This window comes from Callionymus lyra, chromosome 2 (assembly GCF_982586985.1).
Source record: "Callionymus lyra chromosome 2, fCalLyr1.hap1.1, whole genome shotgun sequence".
NCBI lineage: Eukaryota > Metazoa > Chordata > Actinopteri > Syngnathiformes > Callionymidae > Callionymus > Callionymus lyra.
Window position 1 is genome coordinate 28260228 of NC_141819.1, and position 12447 is coordinate 28272674.

The window sequence follows — 12447 nt, forward strand, 5'->3', positions numbered from 1 at the left end:
TTTTTATATATTTTTTTGAAAGACACAAATGACTCAAATCGAAGGATTTATTGAAACAGACGTCCAAGCTTCTCTGTGTGAGATAATACTGACAATAACTGAAACACGTATTGAAGCAAACCTGGTCTTGTAGCAGTGTTTGAATTCACTGTGAACAAAGCATATAAATAAAAATGAAACGGACGTTTGCGTGCTGTAACTCCTAAATCAGGTTGTATTTGAAAAAATGGCATCAGGAGCTCCAGTCATTGATAATAACCTACTACAGGTAAGAACTGCTTCATGCTAAAGTTCTGTCGCTAATACATCTTCAAGAGGTTCAGGCTCCTGGTCCGGATCTCACTTCACAGAGCGGCCGAATTGAGGAGCGTCCTGATGCGCTGAAAACACAATTTGGAAACTTCAAATGAGAACAAAACACAAATTTGAAACCAGAACAAATACCTTAAATCCAACTTATAAATTGTCGATTGTTTTATTGTCAAAGAACAAGAAGACAATTCACTTATTAAACCATTTTATTAAGCTGTCAATGCTTAAAAGGATTTTTGTTGTGCCATGAAAGAATATTTTCTAACCGTCGTTCTGCTGCTGAAGCTGGCTGGTCCGAGCCTGGGGTCGAGGCTTGGAGGGGATCTCAGAGCTGTCCCTGTAGTCTCTGGGCTTCGCGGCCTCGTGGTCTGCAGGTGAAGGCTTGGCCTTGGCAGGTAGAGGAGGGCGGGTGTATGCCGTCCCTCCTTCAGAACGTGAAGGTACCACCAGCTTTTTGCTCATCTTGGATCTCTGGGCCCAAGCGTTGGCAGGAGGTTTATTCTCCGAACAGGTGAAGGAGCGCTGGCGTGGGGTCGGCACCGGCCGGCGGTCGTGATCCACATCTGCTGGTCTGGTCCCCACGCTGCACTCCGCAGGTGGAAGGTGGACCGCCTGAGGGAGGTCTTGACTGTGTGATTTCCCCGTTAACCCGTAGAGAGGGTTGTCGAACATATCCGACTCCTTTTCCTTGTCCAGCCTGGAGAAGAAGATGACAGTGAGAGCAGAGTTGAGGTTACTGAGTGAGGCTTCATCTCACTTACTTTGTGTGGCTCAAGGACGTCTGCCCAATCAAAGGCTTAACCTTTGCTGCTGCTGCGTAAGACCAGGTTTTGTTTATGGCCGCTTTATATGGAAGACCCATGTAGCTGGGGTTGGAAATGTCCAGCACTTGGTCCACGGAACCTCTGGGGGGGGGGAGGGCGGGTGGAACAATAACTACTCAACAAGACAGAACTACATGTTTCTTTCAGTATGTATAGCCGTGTGTAACAAGTGCACACATGATAGTTTCTGGTGCACACGTGATAGTTACTGGTACTTTCGTGATAGTTATTGGTGCTCACGTGATAGTTACTTACGCACATTTGATAGTTACTGGTTCACACCTGAGAGTAACTGGTGCACATGTGATAGTTACTGGTGCTCACGTGATAGTGACTTGTGCACATGTGATATGCTGGTGCACACGTGATAGTTACCTGTGCACACGTGATAGTTACTGGTGCACATGGGATAGTTACTGGTGCACACATGATAGTTACCTGTGCACACGTGATAGTTACTGGTGCACATGGGATAGTTACTGGTGCACATGGGATAGTTACTTGTGCACATGTGATAGTTACTGGTGCACATGTGGTAGTTACTTGTGCACATCTGATATGCTGGTGCACACGTGATAGTTACCGGTGCACACGTGATAGTTACTGGTGCACACGTGATAGTTACTGGTGCACATGTGATAGTTACTTGTGCTCATCTGATATGATGGTGCACACGTGATAGTTACCGGTGCACACGTGATAGTTACTGGTGCACACGTGATAGTTACTGGTGCACATGTGATAGTTACTTGTGCTCATCTGATATGCTGGTGCACACGTGATAGTTACCGGTGCACACGTGATAGTTACTGGTGCACATGTGATAGTTACTTGTGCTCATCTGATATGCTGGTGCACACGTGATAGTTACCGGTGCACACGTGATAGTTACTGGTGCACATGGGATAGTTACTGGTGCACATGGGATAGTTACTTGTGCACATGTGATAGTTACTGGTGCACATGTGGTAGTTACTTGTGCACATCTGATATGCTGGTGCACACGTGATAGTTACCGGTGCACACGTGATAGTTACCGGTGCACACGTGATAGTTACTGGTGCACATGTGATAGTTACTTGTGCTCATCTGATATGCTGGTGCACACGTGATAGTTACCGGTGCACACGTGATAGTTACTGGTGCACATTTGATAGTTACTTGTGCACATTTGATAGTTACTTGTACAAAATAAAATAAACTTAAACTCAAAAGTTACCAACTTACTTGTTTGTGTCACAGGTTTTGCTTTTCGTTGTGACTAAATCGTCCCTTTCAATTTTGATGAAATCTGAAATCAGATCGAAAAACAGTTTGTTTGGCTTCTTCCACTTAGATGCACCTTTTAAGAATGAAGGCAAAAAGTTATCAAATTGAACATTAATGTGTCCGGTAGACTTTAAGATATACTCGGTGGATTACTTGTTGGTGTGAATCAGGTCAAACATATGGAGGGAGGTAAGATAAGGGGAAGATGAAGAAGCATGTGTAAGTTGTGAGGCAAGTAAAGTCCTGGACCAGACCTGGGCAAAATCTGGACTGAGATTCTTTTCATATATACTATTCATGACAGCAGACATGGATTCATTTTTTAAGCTATTTTTAAATTCATTCTCAGGTGTTTCAAATACAGGTTGGTAAAGCATCCCATAAACCATAAAGTACTCACCGTACAACTTCTCTGTGGGCTTTCGCTCAGAGGTTGCTAGTTGTATTCCTCCGGTCAGTACTCCAGTTTTCTCCCCGTGATGAGTCAGCAGAATGTCAAACTCTTTGTAGCACAGCTCGGCTGAGCGAAGGGATATGCATCCTTCCCCTGCAGGAGAAACATCCACAGATTCATCCTGGATTCACACCGACAGCTGGAGCAGGTCGGTACCGTATGACTCGTCGCTGTCGGTGGACTTCACACAGATGAGGATGTGTTGGTCCAGCAGGTACTCGGCGTCAGAAATGATAGGAGTGAGCTGGGAGACCAAACATGATGATTAACAATGAGTTGACTTGAAGCTTCTTCAAAGTAATCTTCTTACCTGAACCGTGGTGCTAAAGACAACCTTGATGGTTCCATCCGAGTGCTCCCTGTTCTCCCCCTCTGGCGACTTCACACGCTCTGCAGGAGGAAGCAGCTTCAGCTCACAGAGAAGTCGGCTGACATAAGATAAGAGACGTACTTTCCAGGCAGCTGGAGTAGAACTCAATGAAGAAGCGCGTCTTCGACTTGGTCAGCAGGTTGGCCATACAGTTCATGATCTGTATCCCGCCCTCGGGTTGTCTGTTTGGATCTAAAAGGATTTCAGGACGTCAACAACATGCTAAAGATCCACTTGCAGCTCTCAGTACCTTTTTTTGAGACAAACTGTGATGCAACTCCTAATTCAAAGGAGGCGAACACTGGCGAGTGGTCGCTTGTCATGATGTCGTTGGTACATCCTGGAAGTTCCATAGATCAACAGATAGCGACAAGATGTCAGAGTTGGAATCAGAATGATGTTCCAAATTAAGAAATACTGCTGAAAGTGGTGAAATTCACTACAATATTGAATAGCGCATGTTAGCGTCAGGCTAATACAGTGTTTACACTTCCAAAGGTTGCAAGCAAAAGTGTTCAATCAACCATCTGGGTCAAGAAACCTTTTATCATCTTGATGAATCTAGGACTCACCGTATGCTTGGCAAACCACATAAACATCAGGGTACGACTTTCGCAGGACACGATCACACCAGGAGGGCAGATTATACTTTGTCTGCAGAGTTTTAGAAAATCATTATTATATTTAGAATATATAGATTTGTGTTTTTCAGTCAGTGAACCAGTGTTAACAACAGGATGACACTAAATATTGACACCTACCCTTGAAGAAACCGTCCACTAATACAATTTCACACATTTCCTCAGTTGGTGTTTAATAGATGTTGCAACCATCAAATACCTGTATCAGAACATTGTTTTCTCAGCATTAAAGTAGCACTAGAGGAGATTGTCATGTTTTCTATGATGACTGGTGTCACAGTCATGATCAGTGCACCAGTTCATCAACACTTCTGGCTGGAAATGGTGGTGTCCGGTGAAGAGACTATCTCTTGCTTGCACATGTACCTGGAGGGGCGGGACTGGAGACACTGTCTTTTTGCAACACTTTCCTATTACACTGCTCTAACACTGTTCTCTATTTCAGGGATCCCCAACCAGCCTTATAGGCCTGGTTCTGGTCAGCAAGGCAATTGTTACTGGGGGGGGCGTAATATTGGACTTTCGTTGGGCACATTTTCTTGTAAGAATCCTGTAAACTAGCAAAAAAAAAGTGTGTGAATCACAAACTACAAATGGTAATGACTTGTTGCAGAGAGACCAGCCCAGTGCTCCTGCTGATTCAGCGATATGGTGAAATGTATTCTTTATAAACCTACAATTATTTCTATATAATTTTTTGCTGGTTTTATCTGAAGGCCTATTAATTAAAAAATGATGTCGACATAAAACAGCAGTCTAATGAAAGCCGTCTTCTAGTCCACGACTCAGTTTGCATTCTGCTCCACGACTGACTTCCACCCACTCGTCTTCCTGTCTGTGCCCTGAGAGTGACGCAGCATGACTGGTCTTGAACCTGTTGTGTTCTCTGTCTTCCAGTAGCCATCAAAAGTCTTGTACTCCCCCTATCAAAGGATCGCAGTAGAAACAGGACGTGGTTAAACCCAACACCACGCCTGTCCACTCTGCTCAGCATTAACTAATCTGCATTAGCTTTCTGAGAGGAACTTCCTCCTCAACAAAATTCACAACCCTCCCACGCAAAAGTCGGTTTCACTCTGGTACCCAATTCTCTCTTGACACGATATCAGATCTCAACTCACCCCTGTCGCTTTGGCCTTAGTGTAGGCGTACTTGTCCCTGTTGTACCGTTCAAAGCGATATGTGGGGGCGAACGTGATCTCCTCTTCACCTATCAACATGACACATGTCACTTATATTCACTTGTTTAAATTAGCATTAGCAGGAGCGTTTCTTACTGAAGTACACAAAGACTTTTCCTTCCTGCTTCTCCATAGAGAGCTGGTCTTTACCCAGGAGCTCCTGGTACTGCTGCTGTTTGATCTTCGACACAATGAACTCGGCTTCCTGCGGAGAGAGGCAGCGTTCACAGTCACCTCACTTTTGGTGCCAACAGCATCACCTCAAAGAACACACACTCACCGTGGAGGGCAGTTCAATGCGGTAATTTAGGTCACCAAACCAGAATAGATGCGTGAAGCGGTGTGCGATGTCGAAAGGGATCAGTCTTTTGTCGCCAAGATTCAGAAAACGAAGGATATTCAGGTAGTTTTGATTTCGCCTGTGGACAGAGAGAAACATTTAAGATGCATAAGTTACTATTCTGAACTGGTTAGTGGGTTGTCAACCTACTGCCACCACAAGCAGGGTTCAGAGGCTACATCTGGTTACACATCACCCAACCAACAATCAGAGACTGTTAGGCTAAACTCAGTTTCAAGAGTTTATAACTTTTTTTTATTTGCCAACCTTAGCTTCTTCTCACTTCCAGAGGTCAGGTGACTGTTGACGAAACCAAATGATGAACCGTTGAACATGAAGGACACCCCCACAGCTCCCTTGTTCCCTGCAGTCAGACATTGAACAATGTTCTGCCTCGGTCTACTTAAGAACTAGTCCAGATCCACTGTACCCAACGTGTTGGCGATCCCGGTTTTAACGCTGTCCGTGACAATATGTGAAATCCGGTTTTCATGCTCAGGCTTTGCCAAGACCACTATCCGGATGTTCCACAAAGTTTGAATGGCGATCTGAACGACAAAAGACGCATTAGAGAAGTCCATGTACCATCTAGTTAGTGGGCTGGTCTAGCTAGTCACCTGTTTAAAACTGATATTAGTGATGTTCCTCAAGACGGTTTTCACCGTCTCCGCCCATTCCCGCTCTCCGAGGGGATCCTCCTGTGTCCCGATGACATACAGATCGTGAGGGATATGAGTAGCGGTGTCGTCCCAGGTTTTCCCTTGACCTTTGCACTGAAACCACGAGTTGATGTTGTGGGGCGGGCCGGCGTTTCCTGCGTGTGATCATGCGGAACACTTGACACGGCTGATGAAGCACTAGGCGACGATGTTGTCGGATCGTTTGGATTCAATACCCATGTTCCAGGTTCCGATGAAAACCGTGATCATGTCGGGTTCGGGCTTCCCAGAGTGCTTGTTCTTCATCTGCTGGAGCAGCTGGCAGAAGCCCTCTCTTTTCTGGCACGACACAGAAGACAGTCCGGAGACTTGATTGGATCAGTTACGAGAGTCGTTGCTGTTGTGTGGACTTAACTCTGTTACATGATAATAATACAAATACCTCTTACGCTTTGGTACAACAAAGACTTTCTATGGCCATTCCTACGGAATCTTGATCATAAATATCTAACTATACACAGTGAAGCCTCCACCCTTTCAATCTTCTGTGGCTTTCTAGAGAAAGAGTTAAGGCAAAAACTGTAGGAATTAAATGCATCTCGATTTATAGTCTACATTAACACTATTAATCAGCCATAGGCAGCAGAAGGACAGTTCTGTTTCGCTTCAGTAACAACTGTAATACCTGGGCATGTTCTTCTTCTACGCTGTGGTATTCCTAGCTAAGTTAGAATAACACGTCTGACTGGAACAAATCATGAAGCAGTTCTCTAACAAGTTCCAAAAACCAGTCATAATCTTTACCTTTGTGTTATCAAAAACAAACTCTTTGCGTAAAATCTTCTCCTTCTCCGTTTCCATCAAGATCACCAGCTTGGCGTGCATCGTCTGGGATTTCACCAGCTGCAGGACTGAAGGATGTTGAACACAGTTTTAGTTGTACTTAGAAAGGAATTCGGGAGCAGGATGTCTCCCTCACTTTTATTGTGCACATAGAATTTGTCTTCTGGTCCTTCTTTTGACTTCTTGAAGAAGAGCTTCCCGCTTTCAACGTCAACCTTCAGGAACATCTTCGTTGAGATCCCAAGGGATTCCTGCTTGGCCTGTCAGAGGGATGGAATCTCCAGCAATAAGGTTTCTTACAACACAAAGGTTGTCAAAGCATGAAACGTTTCAAGGATCGTACCTCAAACGTAACAGTCGGGATGAGAGACTTCCTGTGGCCTCCTTCGTACCCAACAGAGTCAAAGACCACATTTTTTGCCTGCAATGAAATCACAGAAACTTATTTTATGCAAGAGAATTACTTATTTTACAGTGAATTAATCGATTGATGTTCACCTTATCTTCAATGGAGTAGATCAGTTTTGTCAACTGCTCAAGCGTGAAGGCGACAGACTGACCCGAGTCGGCAAAGAACTGCAATAAAAAAAGGGATAAGCTACCGTTTCAGAGAGGAGTTCATTGAACATCCGGTTTGACAAAACACCTACTTGTCTCTGAGATGGTACCAACCCTGGAGACTGCTGGGAGTCCAACGATCTGTGGAAGACTTCTAATGCTGGCAGGAGTCTGGTGATTTCACTAACCAAATAAAAACAGACACAATTATTTTTCACTCTCACCTTCACCCCTGCTTTTCTCTAAAGTCGATTCATTCTTGTGACATTTTGTGTGAACCCTTTCAGAACATTTAGGAACATTGTTTAAAAAAAAAAAAAGAAAAGGATGAAAACTGTCCATTTTAAGATCACATAAAGTATGTATTTTTGGTAATTTTATCAAAGACATGGACAGTTACTCATCAATAGTCCCACCTTAAAAAATGATTTATTTTTCATTTTTTAAATATACATTATGTACAATTTTCTCTTTAAAAGTAAAAGTGTAATTTATTTCATGAAAGTAACTGCACATTGTCCTTTTAAAAAAACTGAAATTTAAATTTAAAGTAATGGTATATGCCTATAGTTTCAAGTGGCATCTTGTAAGACTTGGTCTGGCTACAAAGAAATTGTTCTTTCAAGTCACATCATGGACAACAAATGACACAATCTAAACCCTTGCATGAGCCAAGGTCTCAAACAGGAATTTAACAATTTAATGATATTTATTTTCTCCATTTCGTTGGTAGATCAGGTTGGTAAAGACCAACCCTCTAAGTCATGATAATGACAATTTAGATTTATCTTTTAAGCATTATCTCAGGGTCAAGGGGGACCCAGAGGACCGAAAAAAAAGTGTTTTAGGTATCCCTTGTGAGGAAAAATATGTAATGTTTTGTAAATATTTTAGGCATTTTACCTCAGGCAGAGTTCATTTTGTAAGAAACCTTTTTTTGACCAATGATACTTCGGTCACATTAAAATTAAAATGCATATCTTGTGTGTCTTGACGTTTTTAAAAAGAATGTTAAAAGTGTCACAGTTTTTAGTAGAATGACCCAGATAGTAAACACCGTTGACCGTACCTGTTTAGACCCTTGAACATTGTGAAGATTAGCTTCTTCAGATTCGGCAGGGTGGGGTTACCATTCTGTACATGCTCAGCATCTGAAGACATGCAGTCCCTGAAGTAGTCCTGAATGGCCTTTAAATGCTCCTCGGGAAGTCTGGGTGAGGAGATATTTCAACAACCGTTAGACTGCTAGCTTGACAATACAAGAGTGTGTTTCAAAAAGTGATCGTACACCGACACGTCCATTTGCTGCAGTCTGGTCAGGAAGCAGTTCGACAGAGTCGTGATGGTCTGCTTGTCCTGGTGGACATCGTTTCCGCTGAAGGTTCTGGGTGGAAGCTGTGGTGGTTCTACAACACAGGAGGTCCTCAAGACAACACAACCACACTGATGTACTCATGACAGAGTGAGAGTTCTCACCCAAGTCCTCCTCAGCCTCCTCCTCTCTGGGGACTGGATACTGCAGGTGAGTGACCAGACCCATGTTGGGACTGTAGTAGGCCTCCACCAGATCGGACAGCATCGAGTAGATCCTGACCGGAACACCTTCAGAGGCCTGAATAGAAGCAGTTTCACTCTTATCAGAACCTGCAAATATGTCTGAGCTAATACCGTAAAACTGTTTTGTATTCATAAGCTAACTGCGAGCTAACACTTTAACACTATTTTGCATTCATAAACTAACCGAGAGCTAACACTTTAACACTATTTTGCATTCATATGCTAACCGAGAGCTAACACTTTAACACTGTTTTGTATTCATAAGCTAACTGCGAGCTAACACTTTAACACTATTTTGCATTCATAAGCTAACCAAGAGCTAACACTTTAACACTGTTTTGTATTCATAAGCTAACCGAGAGCTAAAACCTTAACACTGTTTCGTATTCATTAGCTAACCGAGCTCTAACACCTTTACACAGTTTTGTATTCATTAGTTAACCAAGAGCTAACACTTTAACAATGTTTTGTATTCATTAGCTAACCGAGCTCTAACACCTTTACACAGTTTTGTATTCATTAGTTAACCAAGAGCTAACACTTTAACAATGTTTTGTATTCATTAGCTAACCGAGAGCTAACACTTTAACAATGTTTTGTATTCATTAGCTAACCAAGAGCTAACACTTTAACAATGTTTTGTATTCATTAGCTAACCAAGAGCTAACACTTTAACAATTATTTGTATTCATTAGCTAACCAAGAGCTAACACTTTAACAATTATTTGTATTCATTAGCTAACCGAGAGCTAACACTTTAACAATGTTTTGTATTCATTAGCTAACCGAGAGCTAACACTTTAACAATGTTTTGTATTCATTAGCTAACCAAGAGCTAACACTTTAACAATGTTTTGTATTCATTAGCTAACCGAGAGCTAACACCTTAACACGGTTTTGTATTCATTAGCTAACCGAGAGCTAACACCTTAACACTGTTTTGTATTCATAAGCTAACCAAGAGCTAACACCTTAACACTGTTTGGTATTCATTAGCTAACCAAGAGCTAAAACTTTAGCACTGTTTTGTATTCATAAGCTAACCAAGAGCTAACCTAACACCTTAACACTGTGTGGTATTCATTAGCTAACCAAGAGCTAAAACTTTAACAATGTTTTGTATTCATAAGCTAACCAAGAGCTAACACTTTAACACTGATTTGTATTCATTAGCTAACTGAGAGCTAACACTTTAACACTGGTTTGTATTCATTAACTAACCAAGAGCTAACACTTTAACACTGGTTTGTATTCATTAGCTAACTGAGAGCCAATAATTTAACACTGTTTTGTATTCATAAGCTAACTGAGAGCTAACAGAAGAACCAGTAAAGGGTTGCTAACTTGATACCTATTTACCTTTCCCATTTATTTTTTAACAATAGTATTGAAAGTCATTCAGGGAATCTTAAACACTTTTAAGATGTGAGCGGTAGGCTCACTCAAATGGGGATTAACTATTGCTCTTTACAATCAACGCAGCTCTTAGCATTAGCAATTAGCAAGATGCTATGTTAATAGTTATAAGTGTTAGAAAAATGTTTTTATCGACTGCTACCTCTCTTTTATTTGACTCTTCAATACGTTGTGAAGTTCTTAGTCATTTGAATTTAATAAGAATTCATTGTTTAATAAAATGGAAAATGTATAGGAGATTTTTATTAATACATTAAAGTGACAAATGAACAAAATAAATGCCACAATTTTATTTACTTCACTTTGTTTAAATCGATTTATTATATTATTTGTATTTAATGATTCACTTTAATGTAATACAGGAAGCAGATTCATGCTTCATGTTCTATCACAAAAGAAGCTCTAGCGTTACGATGTTGAGTCATGGTGAAGGACAATAAATGTGTTTTAGAAACTGAACAAACAGAAGCCAAATGATAAAATGACAGACTGTTTTTGCCCCTGATTTAGCTGAGTGTGACATCAGGACAGTTACTTTTCCGTGTCAGTCCACTGCTGCTATTTTAGTGTGGCTTTCTACACCCTTCTTCTTCCTCACTGGTTTTGGCTCTGGATTGTGTCAGAGGTTTTTCTTAGTATTTGCAACATAATCAAGGAGGAATTGTGACATTGACTTCATCTTTCAGTCAGCGAGGTTAAAATCAGAAAAGAACCTGAAATTTAAAAAAGCATACAACGATAGGAAGGGCCTCAGCTTTGGCAATGCATTATGGGACTTGTAGTATGGGATTGCTTTCATCAGCGGGGCATTAACGAAATATTGCCAGTCCAATAGAAATTATTTTGACCAAGTATCACGCTGGCAAGATGAAACTCTAAATAGGCCCCTCCTACATTTGTAGGTAAACCTATAGCAAAGTTTCGTAAGAAATAGTATGTTTGATATACACTTTTATAACTTACAAAAATAGTCATCCATTATCCTTAGAGAGTTAAACTATTTTTTACTGTAGGAGTGTGCTGGTGCAACAGTCAAGCAGTACAATCTTCAAACGCTAACAACCTAAAGTTTTAACACTTAAATTTACTGGATTTTATTTTTTCAAGATAAAACTAGGTTTAATAAATACACAGCAGACCCACCTGGACTGAAAGCTTGAAATCCTCATTTGGCAGTATTCTGTACGTGTAGACAAGGTTCTGGTGTCTGTGGTAAGATAATTTAAACACATGATCAAACTTAAATACAATATGTTACTAAAGGGGAAGTAGCTGCACATGAAGCGAGGTGACACTTTTACAAGCTCACTCAACATGTCTAGTGTTTGAAGGTATTTGAAGGTGTTTGAAGGTGGTGTCACCAGAAGCTACAACAGGTTTACTCACAGAACACAGAGGGCGAACGCTCCCTGGATGGACTCGCTGTCCCGGATGAGGAAGCTTCCATCTCTCGCAGCTTTGGATAACAGATCTTCACCTTTAGAACGAGTTATGTTACCGTGATGCCAGGGCATGATGTCGAACAGCTTGTGTCGTTCCAAAATGTTTCAAAAAGAAATTCAGACCAGGAAGCTTTGGCTGGTTCTAACCATCCTCGAGCAGGTTCTTACATTCATCCACTTGGTGGAGAACTTATAAAAGGAAGCAGCTACTCTGAGGCTCTGAACTTCCTCATTTGACAGAGTTGTAGAGGAGGGCCCGCTCGGGCTGATATCAGACCCGCACAACTGGAACGGTGAAATAGAAAAGAGCGTTGTTCAATGCACACTTCTATTAATAGAACAAACCACTTTTCACCGCGTTGATAGCAACACGTGAGGTATGAAAGGATAAACTAGTGAAATGAGCTTCGGCCGAATAGAAAGAGGAAGTGTCGAAACTGCTGCGACCCTGTCTACGCAAATAAAGTCTCTAAACTCTGTTGAGAAAAATATTATAAAGTGATTTCAAAGTCAGGAAGTCAAACACAGAAATGCTTGTTGATATTCATGCGATGGACGGAAAGTGTTGCTGTAGGAAAACC

The 12447-nt window shown here is 41.6% G+C and overlaps 1 protein-coding gene across 1 annotated transcript; it reads right to left on the reverse strand.

Annotated features, from left to right (window-relative positions):
• Positions 1-33: 33 nt before the first annotated feature.
• On the reverse strand, positions 34-12063 carry inpp5d (inositol polyphosphate-5-phosphatase D). The gene is made up of 27 exons (XM_087784454.1): positions 11811-12063; positions 11568-11631; positions 8928-9063; positions 8740-8857; positions 8521-8661; positions 7544-7634; positions 7392-7469; positions 7237-7314; positions 7030-7153; positions 6855-6961; positions 6287-6389; positions 6009-6205; positions 5822-5939; positions 5659-5755; positions 5332-5470; positions 5148-5256; positions 4992-5080; positions 3802-3883; positions 3480-3569; positions 3311-3421; positions 3170-3249; positions 3016-3103; positions 2806-2952; positions 2364-2427; positions 1074-1217; positions 579-1009; positions 34-380 (listed from the first exon to the last, which is right to left on the reverse strand). Exons 1-27 carry the CDS (start codon positions 11936-11938, stop codon positions 340-342), a joined length of 3195 nt encoding a protein of 1064 aa, XP_087640580.1. The 5' UTR covers positions 11939-12063; the 3' UTR covers positions 34-339.
• Positions 12064-12447: the final 384 nt, after the last annotated feature.